General features: G+C 40.7%; 1 protein-coding gene and 1 long non-coding RNA gene across 6 annotated transcripts in view; one reads left to right on the forward strand and one right to left on the reverse strand.

Moving 5' to 3' along the window:
- LOC143145623 (venom dipeptidyl peptidase 4) overlaps positions 1 to 27353 on the reverse strand; it is a 290218-nt gene that overhangs the window by 248862 nt on the left and 14003 nt on the right. For 3 of the 5 annotated variants that reach the window (XM_076309552.1, XM_076309472.1, XM_076309383.1), the window contains one exon: positions 234 to 453. In XM_076309552.1, coding sequence (XP_076165667.1) covers positions 234 to 447 — 214 coding nt within the window. In that variant the 5' untranslated portion in view covers positions 448 to 453. Of the gene's footprint in view, positions 1 to 233; positions 454 to 15572; positions 15612 to 15985; positions 16160 to 27353 lie in introns of those variants that run through there. The other 2 variants (XM_076309213.1, XM_076309293.1) reach the window with 2 other exon arrangements.
- Positions 22165 to 22629, forward strand: LOC143152110 (uncharacterized). Its single transcript, XR_012993508.1, has 2 exons — positions 22165 to 22383; positions 22510 to 22629. It is a non-coding gene; the product is annotated as an uncharacterized LOC143152110 (long non-coding RNA).

The raw sequence follows: 27353 nt of genomic DNA on the forward strand, positions 1-27353 counted from the left end.
ATAACGCACATTGACGATTCTCAGAATCTCCCTCGCCCGAAGCGTTAATCTGTCCCCGTCTAGCTCGAATTCCCTCATTTATCGATAAAAACGTCCCACCGTTTTCCAACAAACGATGCTCGGGACCCCGAACTCCGTACGTCGGCCAATCCGCGGTCGATTCGCAATTTTTCGTCGAACGTGGTCCACCCGAGGCCAGTTCCATCTCGGCGAGAAAAATATAAGATATTTACCGCTGATCCACGTGCCGTTGAAGCTCTTAGGAGATAACGAGCCTCTGAGCCATTCTTCGAGGGAAATACCAGGTGCGCCTGGCGTTCTCGAGCCGGAGGAATCCGGGCTTCCGGCTAAAAGAATCGCCGCTGCAACGACCAAGCCGAGAACGACGACGACGACCAAGCCACCGGCCAGCAAACGACGCCAATTCCTCTGCTTGCTCTTCGTCATCAGGTCCTGTAATAATTACCACGTCATTAGACACCGTCCAGTTTGTTCCTGACAACGTGGACGGGGCAAAATTGTTCGATAGGAGAACCAATCAGGGTACAAGAGCTTGGTTTGTTTTTATCAAAGATCTCACTTTGATCGGTTCATCGTGAATTGATGATACTTCGGTTTGCGATCGATCGTGCGTTTGTTTCTTTTCTTGTATCGGAAACTTATTTTTTTTTTTTTTTTTAAATTATATATTTGCATCGTTTTTATTCTATTGGGAATGAAACTGAATCTATTATCGTATTTTTCCAGTAGGTCGTAGGAGAGTGTAAGTTTGAATTTTAAAACGTGCATCTGATGTTAATAAATGTGTCGATCGAGAATTGTGATTCTACCCTTTACACTCGAAGCTTCTCTGTTACCAGAAACTAGTACCTCGATGAAAGTCTTCGAATCGTGTAATTAATTTCAAACGGAACATTTTCATTTCAACGTTTCATATTCATGTGTTTACATCTTTCGAGAAAGGAGTAATTGAATTTTAATTTCAATGCCAAACCGCGATGGTTTTCCAAATTGGAGAAAGTACACCGAATTAAGTGATGGAGAATCGCCTCTCGAGTGGAAAGGGTTAAAAGAAAAAATGGTTTTTACGATAGGTAACTTCATCCTGAAGATACAATGTGGAGGAATGTTGAGGAAAGACGGGAAGAATACCTCTATCGTTGTTGTTAAATCTCTTTCCTTTTCTTTTTTGGCTACTTTGCTACAAACTGTTATGAAGTATCGCGAAACGTTTCCTATACAGTCCATTGTGCCAAGGAACATTTTGTTACGCGACACGTATCCAATACATAAAATCTCTAGATTCCACCGGTTAAGTACCCAGCCTCCGATCCCTTAAAACGTTTAACTTTAACAGTAACTATCTCGTGGAATAATGCCAGTTGCTGAGATTACAACTGGACCGACCAACACCCACGGTTCCCAAGTGTCCTTAATTTCGTTCGTTAATTCTGAACATTTCTTCATATTTATCGTACAAATGTCTCAATCTGGACAAACGTTTAATCTTCTCGAAGATCGATTCCGCGTTTCCAAATGTACAAAGTTGCTACAATGTTGTTCCACGTGCTCGAATGAGAAAGAAATTCGAACATTCGTAGCCAGGTACGAACGGTGTTTCATCTCGCGAGTTAATCTCTACGTGCGCTTGTAAGTAGAATTATTAAAAAGTTATCCGAGCACGGAAGTTTCTCTTAATTTGACGAAGAAAAATTTCTAACTTCGCATCGTGTACTTCGAACGCGTAACGCATTTGTTACTTTGTATCGAGCAACAAGGAGAAACGGTCCGCGTTAACGTAAACAGACATAATGAGACCTAACGAGATAAATCGAGGTTTTCGCTGGAACTGTGCGATTCGTTCATGTTTCACTGTTTATCGCCTACACAGCTGTGTGCCGATTTTTGCTTTGAAACCAGCTCGGTCGACCGCTTCTATTTGGGTCTCAACAATACTCCCTCCTCTTTCGTGTTTATTTTCGGAACCTTTTTAACGCGACGTTTAACTTCCCTGATGAGAACTTCATTCATGCATTTCCCAGGCTGTGGGAAGCGTTTGCCGGAATACAAAGGGGACATTAAGCTCCGTTCATACGGAACAAGTGACCTACATAAGATTCATAGGACATCTTGACACTCGATGGCGGTGTTTTCCATAATGGGGGGCGTGATCCGCAGATAAGAGGGCGTCTTAGGACCAGAGCTAGACGCGAAGAATAAATATTGGTCCGGAAAAAACGTGGATTTAAATATCTTTTTCTAATACGTATTTTTACTTATACTTATTTTTAGAATACAAATGCTCGGTGGTTAATTTTCATCTTTGAATCTAGGGAATATAAAAAATGGGAATTTTCAACCTTTAAATAGTGAGTTGTTTTAAGATCCGAGCTGGATGCACAGGAAACACGTTAATCTAGGAAAACAAGGATTTAAATATCTTTTTCCTCGGTGTTTAATTTTCATCTTTAAATCTAGGGAATATAAAAAATGGGAATTTTCAATCTCTAAATAGTGAGTTGTTTAAAGATTCGAGCTGGATGCACAGGAAACACGTTAATCTAGGAAAACAAAGATTTAAATATCTTTTTCCTCGGTGTTTAATTTTCATCTTTAAATCTAGAGAATATAAAAAATAGAAATTTTCAATCTCTAAATAGTGGATTGCCTCAGGATCCGAGTTGGATGCACAGAAAAAATATTAATCCAGAAAAACGAGAATTTAAATATCTTTTTCTAGGAATACATATCTTTAGTGTTCAATTTTCATCATGCATCGTTGAACCTACCGAATATCAACACCAGAAATTTTCCTTATCGTCCAGATAAGTGGAAAAGAGTGGCCCTTTGAAAGTTTGAAAACCAAATTATATTCCATTCAATACATCAATTTCCCAATACTTGGTCTTTCGAAGAAAAAGAAATCTATCGCAGCGTAATAAAGACTTTTGAACCCACCGCTTCGTTAAACGCTCTCAGCATCGATCGTTGAACAACTTGCGCAAAAATGCAATCATCGAGCGGGTTTTGTAAACTATTACACAAAAAAAAAGTACTAACCAGATTAAGAGTCGAGAGATCAGGATATCGGGCGACGAAAGGGGAATCTTTCGTTGGAGAAATTTTCGAGCACATGGGATAGGATAAACGTTACGAACACTTCGGTACAATGGCTAAATGAATAGAAATACGAGGCGCCACTGCGGAGGACGGTTCGAACGTAATTTCGATTCCCAACGGGGGGTCATTAGTCGGATATCGCGTGGTGTGAAAGCGGCCTTAGGCTCGCCACGCACGATCAACTTTGAATGCGACGACGGTTCAAAGAGCAGAGGGACTGCGCTGGGAATAATCGCCGTTTAAAATCGTTCCGTTCGCTTCGAGAAAACTTAAACAAATATCGATCGGTGGTTCGCCAATGGCGACCGTAGTAATCGTCGTCAAACAAGAAACGGGGTTCCGTGAGAGAAACTTTTCAATTATCAAAGGAACGAGAACCCGATAAAACCTCGGGCGTCGTAAGTGGGGACACGTATTTCTCCGTCGATTACATTATATTCGAACGGGAACCGGGAATTTTTCCACGAGGAACATATCCCCCTGGATGGCTGGATAGAGAGAGCTACGTGGCCACGAGATTTCTGAAGATCGCGCCCGTTTTATTGTACCTTTTATTACAACGTGGTTTCCGGACCGGCGAGCACACCTAAGCGCCCGGCACAATTTCATTTTCCTTTGGTACTCGTAAATTCTCGAATGATCCTTCGGCTTCCTTCTAACGCGCCCGACCTAAAAAATACTACGATCCGAGGAATCGTTCCGGATGATTCGTCGCGCCCGGGTGAATCCTCCATCGATCGACGGCTTCGATCACTATTGCGGGGGAAAGGATTTCGAGAATTTTCCCGGGGCCTAAACAAGCTTAGACTGTGACACGGACAACTCGGGTACGGTAGGTTCGCGTGGTTAAGTTTTGAACATTTTCGGGTGAGTCGAGTTTTAGAAATTGTGGTGTATTGTAATTTTCGGAGAAGTCGAATTGTAGAAATATGGTGTATTGTAATTCTCGAGTAAGTCGACTTATGGAAATGTGGTGTGTTATAATTTTCGAGTAAGTCGAATTACAAGAATATGGTCTATTGTGATTTTTGAATAAGTCGAATTATAGGAACATGGTTTATTGTGATGTCACGAAGAGTGATTTTTACTTTCCTAAATTACGTTTAATACACAATTTAAGTTTCAATAATTAATTACACATAAATAGTTTTATACGTGTTCCTTTGTGAAAAGAAAAATTGTTGAAGGTAAGAGAAATGTGATATTACGAATAGAGAAAATGTGAGCTTCATCGCCTTCTACCGGAAGTGATTTTTCTTTCTTCGTAGAATACATTTGGTACACAATTTAAGTTTCAACAATTAATTACAATTAAATATATTTACATAAATTCTTTCATGAAAAGAAAAATTGATGAAAAGAACTTTCCGCGTAAGTCCAAGTATAGAAATATGGTGTATTGTGGAGAGAGACAAAGATTACTCCAAAGTTAAAAAGAATGTGACGTCGTGGACAAAGAGAATGTAAATAGTGTCGATTGCTACCAGAAGTGATCCTTCTTTTTTCCTCAAATAAAATTACTATGCAATCTGAGCTTCAATAATTAATTACTGTTATATATATTTATATGTATTCCTTTGCGAAAAGAAAACTTGACGAAAAAAACTTCCCGCGTATAAAAATTCACGTAACTCGAGGATTTACTGTGCTCGAGTTCTCGAATATTTATCCAAGCGTCTGTTTAAATATATTTATGAATAGTTTCAACATTTTTATCTCGTGTTTGGTTCCGCCTCGGTAATATTTTAAAAGAAAGTAACACGAATCTACGACGAGAAGGAAAAGAAATTTCATAGAAAATGAACGAATAAAAACGAAAAAATTCCACCCCTTCTCGTTTTACGTCACCCATGGCTTTTGTAGCCGCTTTCTCTTTCTATTATTTTCTATCTCATTCCTTCATTTTCGTTGCATTTCCTCTTGCGACCAACGTACACCTACATGCAACAAAAACGCACCATTCTAATAATTTCGAAGAAAAATTACGATCTAACGAAACCCCTAGACGATAATCTTTTTTATTCAATTCCAGGGCAATTTATGCGTCACGATCGCGACTACGAGTGCAATTTCCTTGCAGATAAAATTGTTCAATCTCCCACTGGCCCTAATAGTCCACGGTGGAAGACGTAATAAACATAAAACGTCACGTTCAGCGACTCGGGACGTACTTTTGAACGACTACGGGACTGTGAGTATTTCGCGGTGCTACAGGGATTGCGTTGCACGCGAACCAACTGCCGGATTAAGAAGAAGAAAAAAACCGTATCCAAGGGATGATCCGTTGTTAAGAAAAAGAGCTATTAACGATTATCTTTTCAAGTGGCGAATGGATCACCACGCGTGGACCATTGGAAGAAGACCTTCTTAGAGCCGCAATTGAGGATTCGCAAGGTACTCCGAAGAAGCGATAAGGAATATATGGGTGAGACGTGAGGTAATATCATGGCGAGTCTTATCGCGACCCTTGGATTCCATATTCTCGGAAAAGTAACAGCCCCGTGTATCCTTAACGGTGCAACTTAAACGATCTTTAACGTAGCAACCCGGTTTCGTTCTAAGCCTCTTTTATCAAAATTAAATTCGGCTCCGTACGAACCCGTACATCCCGCGACAAAGCCTATTACGGTTAAAGTACCGTAGGAGGGTCGTTACGGAATTTCATTTAACGAAATAATTATTTTACGCGGTAACTTTACATTTGCCAAAGTTCCTCGCGAAGAGTAACGAAAACGAATACCCTCTACGACCGGTTGGAAAACTCGAAGCCTTTGATCGGGTCAATATTTCATCCGGTCTACGAATATTTGAAAAGAAGTTAGCGATACGGATACTTCGCTAGCAAGGTTTTCAATTTGTCTTGGTTTTGGACTCGGTATCTCGACCGGATATCATTTATTGCTTTTTTTTCAATATTAAAAGTATTTCTCGCAGCTCGGTGGATCCTTCTGCAATTTTAATGCGCGAACACTTCGTGTCTCTCGGTAATTTATCTTATCGGTGTCGCTTGAAACGCTACCAACGATTCTCGGCCGGTGTTATTATAAATTCTCGGGCTTGTTTCGGCGCCCCTCTTTATTTTAATATACTCGAAGCCTTAAAAAGTCTCGGGAAAAGGAAAGGGAAGCGTCCCTGGTGTCCCACGACCCTCCGAGCTGACTTAATTCACAGCAATGGTACGCCGAGGACAAAACGGCCACGAAAAGCATAGCACAGGGACGAACCGGGGCGTAATTTCATTTATCTAAATTGATGAAACTACACTCTCTTCGACCCTTCAAGAAAATCGACCGTTAACCGGTCGATACGAGCACCGTAGGACGGACTCACTACTCCTACCCCCTCCCCGCCATTTTTAAAGTGGTTCTAACCATTTTTTCTGATTTACGGGACCCGCCGACCGTCAAGATTTATTGGCCCGTTGCGTAAAACCGTAACGGGATTCGAATACGAAAGAAAGGAGGCATAACTTTTCGGGCGAACAATTACTTTGTTACGCGAGTCGCCGGAATAAACGAGAAATATACGAAGCAAGTTTAGCGAACGAACAAACGCTACCACGGGATAACAAATGCAACGACGCCCACGGAATGTCGTCGTTTGTACACCTCGAGACTCGCCAAATAACCATTTTTACGTTTCTTTTTAATTACACGAGAGCCCGGAGCGGGTAACTTTGAAGCATCGAAACCGTTGCTCGGGAAAAAGAGGAGATAAATTTCTTTTCTTCCCGAACGTTTAAATTCGTTCCAGAATTGGACTTCGGAGACACGATTGTGGAGAGTGGGGCGCAACGTGTGCGTCGAATAGAGAAAATCAACGAAAAAAACGTTCGTTAAGGTTCTCTAGTGATTCCCCGCTTTCTGGTGACGATCTTTACACCCCGGATTCAAGCAACGGAATCGTCCACTTTGTTACTTGTGTTCGTGTAACGCGAGTTACAGGGGAATAGGATTCTTGTTGGCCTTGATTCGAGACCAAAATCGTTACCCCGTTTTCAAGCGAATCGAAGAATTCGATACTGTCACTCTAAAGCGGGAATTAGTGCGTTATTTGTTATTCATGTAACGCGAGTTACAGGGGAAAAGGATTCTTATTGGCCTTGATTCGAGACCAAAATCGTTACCCCGTTTTCAAGCGAATCGAAGAATTCGATATTGTCACTCTAAAGCGGGAATTAGTGCGTTATTTGTTATTCATGTAACGCGAGTTACAGGGGAAAAGGATTCTTATCGATCTTGATTCAAGACCAAAATCGTTACCCCGTTTTCAAGCGAATCGAAGAATTCGATATTGTCACTCTAAAGCGGGAATTAGTGCGTTATTTGTTATTCATGTAACGCGAGTTACAGGGGAAAAGGATTCTTATTGGCCTTGATTCGAGACCAAAATCGTTACCCCGTTTTCAAGCGAATCGAAGAATTCGATATTGTCACTCTAAAGCGGGAATTGGTGCATTATTTGTTATACAGTAGTGGAAAAAAATTTTCAAAACTTATATAGAACATGTATTCACCGTTATCGGTAATTTAGATGCGAAAAGTCATCCCTTGTCTAAGGGTGTACTTTAAAACGACCAAACTGATTAATGATCGGAGGAACACGGTGGGTCTAAAAATTAAGCTATCGGTGACAAAACGGGGATCCTCGATTCACTCGAAAACCGGAAATGGATGAGTGAAAGAAAGATCGTACCTGGAAGGAATTGAGAATCGTATTGGGTCAGACGTTTCGGTCAGCCTTGCCTCACTCATGGTGTCACATTCCCCTTAACCCGGGACTGATCCTTTCTTTCTCCCATTTATACCTCCGTAACGCACCATTTTGTACGAGAATTGAATTTCCTTTAAGGTATTGATCATTTATCGTTTGATATGAAAGTCAATATCGTTAGTATTTCGTTAGTATATCGTTAGTATTTCGATTTTTCATAGCGATTGGTATAACAACGGTGGGAAATATTCGCGCGAATTTCGTGCAAAATTTCGACCACGAGCTATCGGTGCACAATAATTTACAAACTTTTTCTTCTTGGAAACGTATCGAATCCCCGTCCGTATCAAGTTTTCCTTAACACAAAGCGCAACGCAATCGCCGCACTATCAACTCGTATTGATTCGCAATTGTTCTTCTTAGTTAGAACGGGGTACGACCATTTTTCTCCATTGCTTATACATTCTTCGGGGCGTATTCTATTCGAACAATTTATAACCCGAAGAATAAACCGATTCGAACAATGCCCCCAGCAAGAAGTAAAAAATATTGGCATTAACGGCGTATATTCCTCCGGTCCGTTGAAGAAATAAAAAAGAAATACTCAAGTCCCGAGGGCTGGTAGAGAGAAAGTAAGTAGTAACCCGCGCGATACGCGGCACATCATTATGAATGAACGCTGAGTTACCGTAATTACAGAATTTTAATTGGACCCTCGCAACTGGCAAAGTTATGGCGCGAAAGGCTGGAACCCCGGCTGCAAATCAATTTCATTAAAATATTCCCAATTACATTCGAAATGTTACTCGCATAACTGGTGGTTGCGTACGAATGGACAATAATACACAGTGGCTGGATAAATTTAATAACTTCGCGTTCAACAATTAGCGTGAGAAAAGGTGTGTATTAATTGTGAAAACTGCTTTCACCGTCCCGTAACGAAATTCGTATAAAATGCCGACTGAATGTGTAAATTGTTATACAGAGGTGCGAAACTTGTATTCGTATTATCAGGTTTAATTTCTATGATAGTTACACGAGCATTCGGATACTCGCGTACTCTCTGACGTAGACTGTTTAATACCGAGATGGTTGGATACGAAGATACTTGAGTATTCGATGTTTTGGCTACTCAATTGAATAAGTGCTTTGGTATTCGGGTACTTGAGTCTAGGATCGTAGATTTTTTAATATCAATCTAATTGAGGACCGTATCAACCAAGTACCTATGATACTTGAATAGTCGGAGTTCTAAGTACTTAATTGCTCAAGTACTTTGGTATTTAGGTACTTGAGTATAGGATCGTGGATTCTTTAATATCAATCTAATTGAGTAACATGATACTTGAATAGTCGGAGTTCTAAGTACTTAATTGCTCAAGTACTTTGGTATTTGGGTACTAGAGTGTAGGATCGTGGATTCTTTAATATCAATCTAATTGAGTAACATGATACTTGAATATTTGGAGTTCTAAGTACTTAATCGCTCAAATACTTTGGTATTTGGGTACTAGAGTGTAGTATCGTAGATTCTTTAATATTAACCTAATCGAGTACCATGATACTCGGAGTTCTAAGTATTCAATTGCTCAAATACTTTGGTATTTAGGTACTTGAGTGTAGGATCGTGGATTCTCTAATACCAACCTAATTGAGTACTAACCTACTTGAATACTCGGAGTTCTAAGTACTTAATCGTTCAAATACTTTGGTATTTGAGTACTTGAATGTAGTATTGTCCTACTTGAATGTAGGACCGTGGATTCTTTAATACCGACCTAATTAAGTACTAACCTACTTGAATAATCAGAGTTCTAAGTACTTAATCGTTCGGACGCATAGATATCTGGATACTTGAGTATTCACTACTCGAGTACGTGTATATTATAGTATTCGAGTACTCGATTATTCGAAACTCGTGCACTTAATATTCATATACCCAGGTACACGAGTATTCGTACACTCGTACATTTGATATTCGTATACCTAAGTACTCGAGTATTCAAATATTCTTCAATTTGATCTTCCTATACTCAAGTACTCGACTATTCCGAAAATCCAACAAAAACTATCTAAAATTCCCTACAACTTGCTCTTCGAGTACCCGAAGAGTACGCATTAAATTATCACATTCCCTTCCTCGACACTATTATCGTTAAATTCCCGTCATTAACATTATCGATATTATTACTAACAGAATTCGTCGCGACGAGTACCGATGCGCGCGCAACGTGCCATTACCACGTAGACTTCCCTCGACCGTTCTCGACGAACTTCGACAACGCGAAACAAGGTATTCGAGTTGGGATTTCTTCGCGGTAGTTTCGAGTTGAAAAAGGTCTCGAACGCGCGTACCGCCACAAAGCTGCCGTATTAGGAACAGATAAGTAGGTGCTTCGGTATTCAGCAACGAGAAGAGAAAGGTTGCAATTAAGTACCTATGCCTATCTTCCAGTGAAAGCCAGCCAAGCGAATGAAGATGCGGAGAGATCCGCTCACCCTTCGGAGATTAATGCCCCTTTCATACCGTGGCAAACCAGGTCATTCAACTGGCGCATTGTGCAAGTTTCGTCGCGAGTGTTCACGCCGCGCGATTGATAATTGGTCTCGAATGTGTCCTAGTCACGGATACTCGACTCTAACCTCTACCTGGTACGAGTATCCGTTGAAATACGTAACAGACCAACGACACGATTACGGAAACTCGGCTACGCGAAACGAGAATTCCGAAAAGGGGAAACACCACCGGTCGTTTCAATCATTCCCTCCGTAGCTACCACGCACCGTATAATTAGGTCTTTACTAACTTTTAAGCCATGATTACTCGCCGTTCGTGATTACCTGCCCGGTCGTTGTATTAATTACTCATCGTTCGCAATTAGCGAATTCAAAGTTTAGATTAATTAGAACGCGAAATTCACCCGCGTATCATAATTACTCGATCACGTCGTCGTACTGTCCAACGATTTCTATTTATTACGATCCCCCGGGCGACGTATCGACCTACATTCCCGGTGTGTTTCCGCAAGACGGTGATTATATTTTGATAATTTCGACCGAACAATTTTACCTCGAGCCCTCCACCGAGCCTCGCGACGAGATGATTCGATCTCTGACGGGTGATTAAATACATACGTAACGCTCGAGTGTTAAACGCGATAACGATCTGCGCGAGGAAAAATCGCTAATGCCTGTCCATCGATCGTCGGATTATCAACGATGCAAAATATACGCGTGTTCCTGGTAATGATAGTCCCGTGGAACAATGGACGCAACGAGGAACTGTCGTTGCATCGATGCTCGAAGATATACCTCAACCTTGACGACTTTCACGCACGCGTGTTGCCCAATCCTTTAATTCGACCCTGAGCAACAACCGGTTTCAGAAACGAGCGTTAAACTCGTTCTCCAATGTCATTAGGAATTGTATAACGAGTCGTGGAAGGTTTTAAATGTCCGTGGACAGGAAGAGATCGAGAAAGTCCGCGTTCCGAGTGCCTCGGGTCCCGAAGTAACGTCTTCGGTCACTGCAGAAAAATCTCTTCGTGAAAGTCTCGGGATCATCGATGTTAGCTTTCCCCGTGCACGTGATTCGGGATTCATATTCATGGGAAACGTAACTGTATTCGAAATGCAGCCTTTGAGCCGCAGCCTCGGACCTTCTTAATAGATATTATAATTCTTCGAGCTTTCGCTGTCGCGACTCCTAGGATGTCTGGGACCATCCGGTCTAGGATATATAATATTCAGTGAAACGTACGGCATAGTGCTCTCTTACACTTTCGTACTCGGAATATCTCGATAGCAGTCCGTGACGCTACTTTTCGAGACAGATGGTGGAATTTTATCAGAAGTTATGGTAATTTCAATCCTTTCGAGACGCGAGAACTAACACCTGGAATCGCGAACGGATACCACCCTGGTCTCGAAAAACAATGGGGTTTGGAAAACAATGCCGAGCACGAAAGTTTGAATTTTTTTTTTTTTTATTAGCAATCGCGGAGATTGAATGAACATTTCAACAAGCGATAGGTGCTGCCACCTGTAGCCGGCAGATTGTTTTTTTTTATAAGTATTGACACCGGGCGCGACTCGATAAAATTTTTACCGGTCTATCCAATCAGGACGGTCTATGAATTCTAACGAGGGAAGGTTCGAAACTGTCCTCCTCCAATTTGCACGTGTTTTTGTAGGCTGCTGGAAAAATTCACTCCCGTTGCAATGTGTAAAATATTGAATGTAAACGATCGATGATTTTAAAAATATAAATAATTTCTGTCGTGCGTGCGCGAGATTGTTCGCGAATGTATCATTTTTCTCTTGACTGCAACTTCTTAGAGACACTGTTCTTCGATACTGTGTATAAGTTTGTTAGTTTTTATTTTCAATCTGGTATTCCATGTACTTTTCGTACTGGCATGAATATTTTTTCAGTAATGGTTTAACGTAACTATATATATATTGTATAATCGGAAATTGAAATTCTATTACTTACAGCTCTGAAATTATAGAGTATCTATTGAGTTGTTCAAAAAGTCATTTCGTTTTCCAAAATGGAGAATATTATATAATTTAATAAAATGTTTATACATTCTAAAAAGAATCGTGTTTCATTTTCACCAAAAAAAACTAAATAATTTTTCGAACAATCCAATATATCTTATATTCTAGACATACCAAAAGAAACTTATGCTCTGACATTCTTCAAAATGGCGTCAAAATTGGAGGGGGACAGGTGGGGTCATTCCCTCGTAAGTGATGTAATAAACATTAAAAACACTACGAGTAACTTAACATACGTTGAGAACCCAACAAATTACCTTGTATACGTTGAGAATCTCATAAATGACCTACTTTATGTTAAGAATCTCATAAATAACTTGATATACGTGAGTGACCGATATACATTGAGAACTCTATAAATGATTTAATAAACGTTGAGGACACCATAAGTAACCTAATACACCTTGAAGACTCTAAGTGACCTAATATATAGTGAGGACTCCATGACCTATGCTCTGACATTCTTCAAAAGGGGGACAAAATTGGAGGGGGACGGGCGAGGTCAGTCCCTCGTAGGTGATGTAATGTGCATTAAAAACTCTACAAGTAACTTAACATACGTTGAGAACCTCACAAATTACTTTGTATACATTGAGAATCCCATAAATGACCTAGTACATATTGAGAATCTAATAAATGACCTAGTACACGTTAAGAATCTCATAAATGACCTAATATACATTGGGGGCCCCATAAGTGACCAGATATTCGTCGAGAACTCCATAAATGACCTAAGAAAATTTCAGGACACCATAAGTAACCTAATACACCTTGAAGACTCGAAGTGACCTAATATACAGTAAAGATTCCATAAGTGATCTAATACACTTTGAGAATCCCACAAATAGCCTAATATACTATACGTCGAAGATTCTATAAGCCACCCAACATACAGTACATCGAGGACTTCACGAGTAGCCTAATACGCATCAAGGACCCCACAAATGACCTAATATACATCGAGACTCCCATAAGTGACCAATATACATCGAGTACTTCACGAGCGACCTAATACCCTTTGAGAACCCCGTAAATGACCTAATATACGTTTTGACCCCCCATAAGTGACCAATATACATTGAATACTTCACGAGTGACCTAATAGCCTTTGAGAACCCCGTAAATGACCCAATATACATTGAAAACCCCACAAGTGATTCAACGTACATTGAAGACCCCATAAGTGATCCAACATACGTTAAAGATTCCATAAATGACCTAATACATACATATATTCAAAATCCCATATTTTATCTACGCAGAGGAACCTCTAATTGTAAGTAACAATCAATGAAGTGACCCAAACAGTAACCAAATGTACTCGCGGAGTCCCAAACGGACCCAAAAAGTTCCCTTCTCAAGTCACTCGAGAACGCTTGGAAACTTCAGTCCCAAATACGTAATTCGCGATTATCGTCGCTGACGCGAAACGAGCCAATTTCGAATCGAACACGCCCCGTTGAAATATCGCGATTTTTCAGCTCGCAGCCGATTTTGTAGAAACGCGCGGTTACGTGTTTTTGCGCGATTGTAAATCGAAACGTCAATAGCGTGGAACTCGTCTCGCAGACACGTTTCGCGCAACGTCATTATTAATTGAGTTTACGCAGGATCGGAGGATACACAGCCTCGCAGGAATGTGCTGTTTCGCGTGACACGTATTTTCCCTATTCGCGTTTACCGGTTTGATACCGTGTAATCGTTTTATCGGATTCGTGTCAAGGGTATGAAAAGCGTTCGACGACCAGCGGTCATTTATTAACGAAACGTAAGCTCGTTGCTGAAAAACGCTTTCTCATGTTCCCCATCGCTACGAACAATTAGAATTGTTTAATCAATGAGACGAATGGAATACGTTCGTAACGAGGATTGTGCACAGTTGTAAACAACGTTCAACGAATGGCGGCCACTGTTGCCGCTAACGAACCGAAAGGTAATTCTGAAAATATGGTTTTTCGTTTCGGTTTTTTTCTTCCCTCTTCAAATTTCGAACTTAAAATTTCGAATAACTCGCGCGAGGCATACGAGATTCAAAGATTCGAAATAATAGTGGGAAAAATTGAACTTTAAAAGTAGCAGAAGGAAAAGCTACGAAGCTTTCGGAGATTTTTCATTTAAGTAGAAATACGCGGTTAGGGAATATTTAAATTTAAAACGAGCTCTGTGGATGAAAATCGAAACGAAAATATCTCTTCGTTAAGAATCTTCGTTATGAATAATAAGTAATGTACAGTTGGAATAATAACTGTGTCATATTGGTACTAGCCTTAAATGAAATATATTACCAATTAACGGGCAATGTAAAAATGAATAACGATGCCCGTGAATAATTTTAAATATTTAAAACCGTGTTCGCTCGGTCTGTTCGTAATCATTTTTCATATAAAATATAAAGTAGCGGGGACGACGATAGTTGTTGATTTTTCAAAAATGTTACCAATTTTACAAATGGTGTACTCGTATCGACGCAAATATTTTTATCTTCGAAATTTCGCCAATCGACGGTAAAAAAAAATATCGACGCGAAGCTGGATAACGTAATTCCAGTTTTCGCGTTTCGAGCAACGTACTTGCGCAATTAACGAAAATAAAGAATCACGTTCACCGTGTAACGGAAAATCGGAAACTATTGTTTTCGCGGCGACGGTAAACAGCGTTGCAAAAAAACATGATCCGACGAAACACAATAACGATCTTCGCCTTTGTGAAAAGGCACGAGGACAGACTATAGCGCACGCAGCTCACGTGGAAACACACGTTCGACCTCAAATAGTGCCCGTACGAGACGAGATCAAAGCGTTTTTTTGTCGCCCGTCTGCGTCGAATTTCACGAATGTCTTCGTGAAACGGACAATTTGCCCCCTCGTTGAAATAAAACTCGACGCACGAAACCGTTGGCCTATTTTCGATTGCGATCAACGACCGGAGGTAAAAGATTTCGGCGCGTACACGTCGTAAATTAATTGTTTGCACACGCTGATAAGAATAACGGTTGTTCGTTTACCGTGGTAATTTCCAATTTCTTGCAATTATCGAGTTCGATGGTCCGTTGACACGCGGCGGTAGAGGGCACGGGGGGTAAGGGTAGGGGTAGGACAAACTGCGCACGCGCGCTACAAAATTCCCTGCCGAGCAACCGTACGGAGATTCAAATTCTGCGCAAGATTATAACCTACCTTCCGTGTTCTGATTAACCTGTCACTTTTCCACCGACACTGTATCAAAGAAGAATTTTCATTTTCAGTGACTCGTGGTACGGAGCTGCATCGCTAGGAATCCCCCCTCTCTCTCTTTCTCCCCCTCTCTCTCTTTCTCCCTCTCTCTCTCTTTCGAGTAACGCTCACTTGCCCCAAATTCCAAAAGACAAAAAAAAAGTAACCCGTGAAACGCGACCGAAGGGAACGTTAAATTACGAGGCGGACGCTGCCCGAAATTTACCGAAATCGGGTGGACAACGCGCGGAGAACGACCTCGATCGTTTTTTAAATAACGAGAGAGTGGCAATCCAATAACGCGATACGTACGCGAAGGTAAACTGACAGGAGGCAGCGAGTCACGCTCGTAGAAAGTAAGAAAAGTGAACGCTCACGTGTCGGAAATACCGAGATGGGAACGGCATCCGCGGGGCTCGTGGTGTTTCTCGCGGTCAATCCAGCCACGCAGGCCGCGTTTTTCGTCGCGAAAACCGGATCCTACGAATGTTTCGATCGGGAACGATTCTTCACAGCTGGGGAAGAATCTCGCGATCGAACACGCGCGTACGATCGCCCGTCTGTACGTCGCGCGACTCCTTCCCTCTCAGTCTTTCTCACGCGACTTACACCTCGGTGGTATTCGGCCGCTTTCGGTACTGTTCGGCGAGTAACCGTCGCGCTTGGGACTCGTAGAAAGGAGAAGTTTTACCATGGGGGTCTTGTGACGAGTGTTTCCATCTACGAATCATAAGATCCGATTCCGCGCGATCGTAAAGTCACGACCTGCAACACCGTGACATTGAATGCCTCGTTTATCATCGAAAATTTAAATATTCCGTTGTCTATTCATTTTATTATTTCCTAGATGAATCGCGGTTTTGAGAACGTCGAGAGCCCTCGAATTGACGTCACGTTGTTACTACAAACGAATACCACGTGTGTTGTCACAGCAAAGTCGTAATGTGTGTCGCGGCATTAAAAGTCGCGATTTTACGTCACGTGAAAACAAACCTTTACGCTTGCGCAGCGACCGTTCCTTTGGGAGATTGTTGTTGCCGACCAATTACAGACGAACGTTTCGAGGAAATGATTTTTACGGTGACTGAACTTCATTTTTTGGGGGAGAATTAATCTAGTTGTATCCGAAATGTTGGTTACTTTCTTCCTTACCGATAAAAACGATCGTAATTTATTATATTGTAAAGAAATCCTTTTCTTTCTTTTAGTTCAATCGGAGTTCAATTGTTCATTCCATGCGTCTTATTTCAATACACGAGATATGAAGTGATAATTATACTTTCATACTCTCTTGAAACTCTTAATTTTCTCTTCCTACAATATACCAAATTGTGTTTTCAACGATTTATAAAAAACAACGTTATCTGAAAATACAATGTAATTCTATGCTAAAGTCAATCGTCTGGGTCATTTAAATTCATGTATGCTGTTCTTGACTCTCTACGAAGATGATTGTGTCTGATGTAACGACAAATAGAACCTTATCTTGTTTGTATAAACAAGTATGCGCATACACAAAACGAACTAGAAACTCAAAGTGGATCAGTTCGAATCAGATCTTTGTACAAGTAGTACGTGTATTTTGGTAATATATTTTGTAGATTTTTATCGTTGAAAGTAAGTAGAGTGTCTTCGTGAAGTATAATTTTTAATTTCTAAAGGTGTGTAATTGAATGTAACAATGGAAGAATTATCGACAGAAGAATTTTCAAAGTAAATATCAAGCTCGCGTGCGATATCTAAAAAAAAATGATAAATTTCGAGTATCACGATGATACTCAAAATTTCGTACAGAAACTTTTATTTTGGGATATGAATTGACGCAAAAACGCGGAAGATTGTTAAAGAAATTTACAAACGAGTATTCGGATACCTGATTGTCCGCAAAATGGTTAAAGTCTAAATTAAACGCTTCAAACCAAAGCTGTTGTTAAAAACTTCTTACGTACAGTGGAAATACTCCTCCACATCGTTATTTCGCATTTTCTTTCATCGAATCATAAATCTCAGGATTAAAAGAACGGTTTATTTGCGTTCATTAATAGATACGTGCGTTTCCATGAGGCATCGCGTAACAACAGAAACAGTGGCGATGGGGTAAATGTCGACGAAAGGCGTAATTAAAAATGTATAATGAAACATTAAATTCTGTGAAAATTGCGCTCTCTAAATGAGGTGCGCCGCGTTGGGAGTGGAATTTTAATTTTGAGCGCCGGTCAAGGAAATGTATGGACCTAAAAAGGGCAGAAAAAAATGGCACAATTTTCTCTTTGTAGAAGGACGTTCAGAGAGATGAAATGCGCAGTTTATGGTTACGTAGCGGAATTATCTGTGCACGTGTCGTATTAGTATTACAGACAAGTCACCACCTGCAATTTGACGATCTTATCGCGACACATGTGGCTACGAAAACGAGGTATCATTAAAACGTGAGGAATATTCTTCCCAGTTGCGTCGTTCGTTCTCCAGATATTTCAATTCCGGAATAGAAGGAAAAAAGAATCAAATTAAAGATAACAAAATTATTCGTGAGAGTATTTCGTGCGTACAGTCAGAGAATTTACCGCAAAAAATACAATTTCCGAATTAATTTTCCGCGCCAACCTTTATTTCGTACTTCGTGGCCGCGTATTTTACTTGGAAAGTTAAATGTTTGTAACACGTATTTTTCACGGTGTTTCATCGTTGCGCTATCCCTTTATTCGAATTAACGGCACGACAAAAAACTTTTCAAAAACTTCCAGAAATATTTCACCGGAATAAACAGTCCCATTGTTGGCTCCTTTCGACTTTTTCGCGCGGACGTATAATATAATATGTTTCAACCGTGGAGACCGTACAGTTTCGTCGGTGTTTCGGTACCCGTTATTCGAAAGCATTGCAATTTTACCATGGCTGACAGATTCGAATGTTTCTCGAATCACTCTTTTCTTCTCGACGATAACTCAATCGATCGTTAACAGGTGCGATCGTATTGACGCGTACAAAATAAATAGACGAACTGATGCGTTTACTAATCCATTACGTACGAGTGTTCCATTCCAGGGACATTTGAAAAAAATATTTTTCTACCAATATTCAAATTTACTTCAACGTTCTACGTTTTGTAGTACGACACCGAGACCCGAACATAACGCACTACATTTCTTTTGCAGACTTTCTCACGCTATATATTATAAATGAAAAAAAAATATTATACTCGCGTTTCTTTTCCGGACTGCGATATTCCCAGATTTTCCTCGATAAAATTAATTTTATTTTACGTCGTTACAATTTTTCTCTCGCTCGTATCGCGCTGTGTTCCGAGCAAATACGTTTAACAATCTTCAAAGTAACATATAGGAAATAAAGTTCAATTTTGAAAAAGTAATAATACCGAATTGATTAAATAAACATGCTGACCCGGGATTTTTAATCGACGTTCCTTTATTATTAAACTGAAACGTTTCACAGAACGCATTCGGTAATTTTTTTTTAGCCGTGGGAGCTTTCTACATCGCGTTTGGTGTACATCGTGTTTCACATGTGTACATTCCTTTCATTTATTTTAGCATTGGGAATCGTCGTGTAGCCGATGGAATAATGGAGGGAATACAAGATTCGTTCTGTCGCATAATAATTAAACCGGAATGGTCGGGATTGTCTATGTGTCTTTAATTCTTTAGCGTCATACGTAGCGTTTATTCATCGTTAAAATCGTTCGGAAATTCCAATGTAGCAGTTACAATCGAACCGGGTAAATTGTCGAACTGATAGCGAAGAGGTTATGGCGCCAAAAAATGGTACCCTCCAGAGGGCTCTGCCGGTAACGTTTCCACTACTATCTGGCGTAACACTTTTACCGCTATTTAGTATTATTTTCCCGCTCTCCGAAGGAATCGAACGTTTCCGCCAGAGGTCCTTGTTAACGGAATCGAATCGAATGGAGCCAAAGCGAGAGGGAAATGATTTTTTTCTCTACATTTAAATAACGCACGGCTCGAGCATGCACGCTGGTAATGGAATCGAATTGAATCGAGGTGAAATGAAGCGAGGCAAAAAGAATCGCCCGGCCGGGAATATCTTTCCCGGCCAAATATTTTTACGAGGCGACCTTAGGGCTCATTTGCACTTAACGAAATCACGTAAATCGAAACGAAACGGCAACGCTTCGACTTCACGGCTTAAACGTTCTCAGATTCGTTTTAAACCCGAGTAGAATTTTTTTTTCATTTTTTTTTCTTTATTTTTTTTTACAAAGGCAATACGAACAATGAGAAACTACGTTATTAAAAGGGGAAGCCACTTCGAACGAGGCAAAATCAATTAACTCGAATGCATTAACTTATCGTTGCGTGTTTCTCTGACTCGTGCCGCACGACTAAAATTAATTACCTCTATTTATTTTCGTGCGAAACGAGACCACGTTTCGTCACGTTGACGATTTAAAGAGGTTATGTCGTGGCGAGATTTTATCGGTACCTTTCGGTACACTGGAAGGGGGAACCGTACTCGTAACAATATTCGATCGTAAAAAAATATTCGAGGCACTCCTCATTTGATTTCATTCGAGCCAATTCGCCGCGTATCGGCACAGCCCGCGCTGTATTCGAATGCATGAGAGAAGAATAATTTTCTCTTCAATCTGATTGGACGTGATTTTCGCTCGGGCACGGATGAATCTCGACGTGGTCGATGAAAGATACTTCGCCGACCATGACGGTAGCGATATCGATTAGAACGAGGAAATTACCGTGCATTCGAATAGAAGGAAAATAATATATTATTTCAACGAACGAACGTGAAAAAAATTAATTACTCGTTTAGAAACAAACATCACGAACCGTTCGTAACCGTTCGATACTATTCGCGGATTTTCAAAGCCTCGAAAATGCGAAACGTTCTCGTCACGAATAGGTTAGAGCTCATGGAATCATTTATGCCGAATTTGCTTTCCATTCGTTGCGCGCTGTGGCGCTGCACGCCGCTTCCGGTTTGACGCGCCGTTTCAATTTGATTCGATTACACGCGAATCGTTCGATCAAAATCTTATCGCTCCGATTTCAACGAATTCAATGCAAACGAGGTTTCTCCGCATGAATATACCGAGCCAAATACAAAAAGGTGGAGGAAAAATGAGAAATTCGATCGAAAATGCTCCCTAACCTCTACTAAAAGAGACCAAAGTGGTCCAGCTTGGGAAACTTGAATAGAATTAATAATAAATTCAAAAATTGTTATCACAAACTCTGTACACATCGTTATTGACACTTGGAAAACGAAAGAGGGAAATGTGAAAGCGAGAAAGTAAGAGTTGCATCGTTTGTAGTCAGACATATCTCCGGACCGACATTACCGGGCCAATATTTAACTGTAACTTTCGATGTATATATTTTCTTGGAAATTATTTCGAATGAAAGTTGTCGACACCAATGAGTACTTTAAAACGATGTACATATTTCCTCTAACAATGCTTTAAGAAGATTAAATACTTCTTCCGGGAAAATCAAAAGTGATGTAACTCGATATCCTTGAATAGAATTAATAATAAATTCCAAACAATTTATTACAGATCCTATATAATCGTTATTAAACAAGACAAAGTATAAAAGAGGTAATTGAATCTTAAGGAGATAGGTACCGCCTTTGATCAGACATGATCTTCGAACCGACACTACTGAAGTAATATTTCCCTAGAACTTTCGTTGCGTACATTTTTCGAAAATAATTTCGAATAAAAGTCATCGATATCAATGAGTGCTTTAAAATAATGTAAAAATTTCCTCTAACCGTGCTTCCAGAAGATTAAATACTTCTTCCGGGAGAAAAGTGACGTAACTTGACAACCTTGAATAGAATTAATAATAAATTCCAAAGACTTTATCGCAGATCCTATACACATCGTTATTAAACAAGACAAAGTATAAGAGAGGTAATCGAAGCTTAAGGGGATACGTAACGCCTTTGATCAGACATGGTCTTCGAACCGACACTACTGAAGCAATATTTCCCTAGAACTTTCGATGCGTACATTTTTTCGAAAATAGTTTCGAGTAAAAGTCATCGATACCAATAAGTGCTTTACAATAATGTAAAAATTTCCTCTAACCGTGCTTCGAGAAGATTAAATACTTGTTCCGGGAGAAAAGTGACGTAACTTGACAACCTTGAATAGAATTAATAATAAATTCCAAACACTTTATTAAAACTTCTGTAAACATCGTTATTGAACGCAACGAAGTATAAAAACAAGGAATCCGTATTTCCCTGTAACTACTCATGCGTAAATTTTCTCGAAAATAATTTCGAATAAAAACCATCGACACTGATAAATCGCTTCGAAGCAATAAAACAATATCCCCCGACGCAATGTTTCGAGAAGATAACCCGGCGATCGTGTATAAAATCGACAGAAAACTCGCAGGTCCGTTTTTTACAGGTCTCGTGTACATTATTATTGAACTGGACGAAGTATAGAAGTGGGGGGGAGTGAGGTGTAAGGGAATCCATATCGCTTCTAGTCAGACGCTGTTCCGAGCGGACGCTAGTGGGGCAATATTTCCCCGTAACTTCGGAGGCGTGCATTCCCTCGAAAATAGTTCGAAATAAAAATCGTACGGACCGATGAGTGACTCGAATTGGAAGTATGTGACTAAAAACTCGTTAATCGTTTCGCGAGGGCTCCTCGAATCGTATTTTTCCGCTAGGTTCAAAGCACGCGATGCAATTAGCGCGTACCCGGTTGCGTGGAATTTCGAAATTCTTCATAAACAACCGGATGGCTCCCCGTTCAATGGTAATCTGTTCCGCTCGTTTCGTTATCCTTTCGCCAGGGGTCGCTAATTACTTACAAGATTAATTCCCTAGGACCGTCCACCGCGGATATTACGGGATTAAGTTGCTCTTTTACGTCATGTTACAGGCAGGAAACCATTTTTCTTCTTGCGGGCTTTCGGGCGGACGTGAAAGAAAGAAGCAACAACTTCTGGGGGATAGAGGGGGGGACTGGTGGAATTTATCGTGTTCCAGCGTTGCAAACGACAATACGATTTCACCGGCGTGGCTTCAAGTTAAATTGGCCTCAACATATTTTGCCCCTACGCTGTTAGTTGCCCCCGCGCCCGGTTTCATTCAATCCCCGCCCCATCGTCCGATTTCTCCCTCGTCACGATCGCATTCAGCCCCACCCAACACCCCCCGTTTTGCCCGTACTTTCTCGCCGCGGTTCCCAGTTAGCACACCGTTTCGCTTTCAAGTTGGACGGAAAGTTGCCGCCTTTTTTATTACGTTCGAATTGCCCGATTGCTCTATGAGAAGTTAAACGAGGGCCCCGGGGCGAAGTGGCCCCGAGTTTTATGATCCGCCGAGTGCTCTCCCTCGAAAAATGCTGAGACCGCCCGAATCTCCGAGGGCGATGTGTATCACACCGTCTCGGCCTCGAATGCGGTATTTCGGTTGGACTTTATAGGAAAAAAGTGGCTACTCGGCCGTGGCGGATCGTAAAATGATTTTTCTCTTTTCTTTTTTTTTTTTTTTTTTTTTTGTGTCCCCCCACCTCCCTCGATGAAGGGGCGGTGGCGCAGAAGGTGTTGAAAAAATTCCACGTTCGCGTACAGCTTTTGTTCATCGGTTTACTCAATTGCCCGCGAGGAGCGCTGTTATCGAAGCTCGAATGCGCGTATCGGAATCATAATTCGATGGAGGTCGATCTCAACCGGTTGTTATCAGGGAAGAATGAGATTGGTTGTAACACCGGGACGGTAATAATATTGTAAATATTTGAAAATTTATGATAAATATTAAGACAAGTTTTTAGGTATATAGTGTAAAGTGACATTTGGAACACGCTCGTATATTACATTTATGTATTAGGTTGTTCGGAAAGTCATTTCGTTTTTTTGGGTGAAAATAAAACATGATTTTTTTAGAGTATAAATATTTTATTAAATTATATATTCTCCATTTTGGAAAACGAAATCACTTTCCGGACAACCCAATAGATGCAAAATAGATAACTGTATAATGATGAAAATTGCTTACCCAAAATTAACTTTTCTTCCTGTTTTAAAATTGTAATATAAACGCTCTTTTGGCAAATATCTTCTTGTTTCTTGCTTTAAAACTTCAACCTGATCTTTCTTAAAGACACGCTGATCGTCACTTAGCATTCATAAACATGTTGTTAATGAAAATATTTAATTAAAGTTCACAAGTACGATCCGGGGCGATTGTAACGTTACAACTTTTACTCAAAAAGAGTAAAAATTGAAGAAGAAGAAGATATTAATATGTCTGTAACGATTAGATACAGAGCTTGGAACAAAATTTTATTGCTAAAAAATGAAGAGATAAATCCATGTTCAGAATTCAGAATGCGAAAAAAAAACAAACAAAAATATACAAAAATCAAAAGGAAAAGAAAGAAAATAAAGAGTGCAATGAATTTTTTCAAATTCAAGTGCATGTGCAATTAAGAATTGCATCCTTTCTCTAAATAAAAATGCATTTTCTGTTGCACAGATCCAGTCTCCTGTCCATTCAATGCAAAAAATGATTAAAGTACCGTGAGAAAAAGTTACTAGTTTTCGAGATATTTTCAAGAAATATTTTTATCAAAGAACGATGAAAAAATTTTCATCGATAAAGATATTTTTTGAAAATATCTCGAAAAGTAACCCGACAACTGACCCGACGTTCAGGACGATTGCAACAATTTCTCTCCACTTGCCATTTCCTATTAATACCATGAATATTACTTAACGTACAGCGAAATTGCTGTAACTCAAGAGTGTCAGTAAATTAAATAACATGTTTGTACGAGATTTTTTGTCCTAAACGCAATAGCTCTCTCGTGATCGTGTTCCAGAATCGAAGTGTCGCTACTGACCCCGCTCTCCCCCACCTATCAAAAAGATTCGTACAATGAACGATTGAAAAAGAACAAACCTACCTCGTACCCCTTCTACGCGTGAATTGAATCGAGTAATAACATTAAACAGTACGTTGATTACGGTGGCGCGTGCACAAAGAAAACGCGCGTCAAAGAACGAAATAAAGGATTCGTTTCAAAAGGAAAAAGTCATCTAGAGTCGTGGGGAAGGGGAGGAGTGGAGGGGGGGGGGGGGAGAAGGGAGTGGAATGGAGCACAGCCGCGCCAGTCAAGGGTGAACAAATAACAGGTATCGGCGATCGTGTGCAACTCTATTCCCCCGTATCGCGAATTGGACGGGAGAATTAGGTCGTCGGGCACAAAAGGAACGTGCAAATATATTTTTTCCATCGGTTTCCGATACATGCGAATCGGCTTAACGGCCACCGCCTTTTCAACGTTCGTATGATTATCATTTTCCTTTACGGTCGGCTGTTCCTTTGTGCCTGCGTCTCGGATTGCCACAAAAATGGAAAGTGCGAGAAAATTTCGCAGCCAGGATCTCGACAACTGGGAAGAAACGGTGCATCGACGATCGTTAATCGTCTCACGAGTGTCTTCGATCGATGCGAAAGCCGAGATCGTACCGAGAGACCGGAGAGAAAGGAAACGGAGAGATCGCGCGGCCCTCTAGCGGAGAAATCACGAAACCGAACGTTAACCCTACTCGGGATTCCCCGATTCCTTCCGAGAAGAGTGTTCGTGAACGCTATCGTTGCAGCTCACTTTCTCGCGTTTTATTCGTTCCCTGTTCCTCGTTACGTGGTGGATTTCCACACGTGATCGACTTAGCCAATAACGACAGTGTATTTGTCGTGGAGGCGTGGCTGTCGTGTCACGTGTAACTAGAGTGAACGACTGTTTACCTTTCCTCGTACAGTTTCAACTTGTAGGCAGTGTCTACATCTCGTTTGGTTGCAGAAAATTTCTTCAAAAAGTACTATACAAGTGTCCTTGAAAGATATATCAAAGTATGAAAAAATATGAAAAAATACGGAGTAATTTTTTTTCGTTTGGAAGTTACTTTTCGAGAACATTAAAGTAAGTCTCAAATGAAGAAAAATTATTCTGCATTTTGTTCATTTTTTCACGAAGAATCACCCAATATCTATTTGTAGATATATTTCAGGGACATCCTGTATAGATCTATACGTTGCTGGAAAGATGATCAGCGAAACGCCACAGAGACAAGGGGAATACCTCGCTGACTCCGCCCAACTTTTCCCTTTCACTTTTCCGTAGCCCCCACTCTCGCGCCGTTTGCTTCGCGCTATTCGCTTCGTGTCGACGCATCCTATTCCCCTTCTTCGTCAAACGACGCGAGTAGTGTTATGCGTTACTGAAAAATTGACAAACTGAATTGACCTACGTCTATGCGCACACGTGTTCTAAATCACGGTGTACTATTGACCGAAATGGTTACACCTACCACTAGATCTACATCATCACCCTCAAAGTAGTTCCCACTAAAGCCAACACACTTATCCCAACATCGTTTCCATTGTTCGAAACGTTGCTGCAGTTCCTCGAAACGGCCTTTAGCAGCCTCGTCGCTTCTTGTTGAATCGTCCTCGTATCCTCAAAATATCGCATTGCGAAATACTTTTTATTTCGAGGAATGAAAAGAAGTCACATGGGACGAGATACTGGAAATCCTGCGTGACTTTTGACAAGAAACATCATCGAGCGACGACTGAAATTCTCGGTGCAAACGAACCATGCGTTTTATGGTCGTGAAACTTGAGCTGCTGATAGATAAAACTGTCGGTTCCAGGCTCCCGTTACAGAAATAGCTACAATGTTGCCGGTGTGAGAGAGAAAAAATCATTCCGCGAACTTTCCGAGCGGAATGGTACTGCTAACGGGTCGCCTGACAAAGAGGGGAAAATGGGACACGCTAAGACGAAACGAAATAGTGCGAAGTAAGCGGTAGTAGGTGAAAAGTGAGAAGTGGAGATTAGATACAGTCAGCGTACCCTCTTTGCCTCTGTGTCGTCCGGTTGATCATCTTTCCAGCAACGCGCAGTAATTAGAAAAGTAAATTTGTATGGCGCCATCTATAGGATAATGAAAGAAACCGCTTGGAAAGAGACAATATAGCGAATATTGTGTGTTGAGAGAAATCCATTTAATATAAGTACAAATATAAGTATTCGAAAAAACTAAGATTTCTTTCAATAGTAGATGAAACCATTTCGTCCAATAATACATCACGATTAAAATCACGCGAGCATACAGACATGGCTGATTTATACGACCAATCGTATCCGCGTTCCTTTCGCAGGTCATCTTTCCAGCAATGCACAATAGTTACGAGAGTCCATTAGTACTGCGCCATCTGTAGGAGAGTTGTAGAAACAGTCGAAAGAAAACAATATGGCGAGTGTTGTATATTAAAAGACACCCACGTGTCTCCGTATGCAGAAAAAAAGTAAAAGTGGAACATAATCGTTACACTATAATATAATAGTGTAATAAAATCTATCTACACAAGGAAACTAAGATTTCCTTCAATAGTAGATGAACCATTTTTGCCAATAATACACAACTGGTCATCTTTCCAGCAACGCACAGTACACCCGCGAAAACTTTCCGAAATCTATCTTCGATAACACACCACGTGCCTATGCTTACCAAACATTCCCGTTTCGCCGTAAGATTCGAACAACTTCATCCGAGCAACATCGCCGGTTGTTCGAAACCTAATCGTTTACGCCCTTTGAACCAAGTTCCGGGAACCGAATCTTCGTCCACTTAACCTATTCCTTTGTGCCCGGGGCTGGATGATCCGGCCCAAAACGATAGGCAGCAACGATTCTGAACTAAGTATTCTTAAC

This window comes from Ptiloglossa arizonensis, chromosome 1 (genome assembly GCF_051014685.1).
Source record: "Ptiloglossa arizonensis isolate GNS036 chromosome 1, iyPtiAriz1_principal, whole genome shotgun sequence".
Lineage (NCBI taxonomy): Eukaryota > Metazoa > Arthropoda > Insecta > Hymenoptera > Colletidae > Ptiloglossa > Ptiloglossa arizonensis.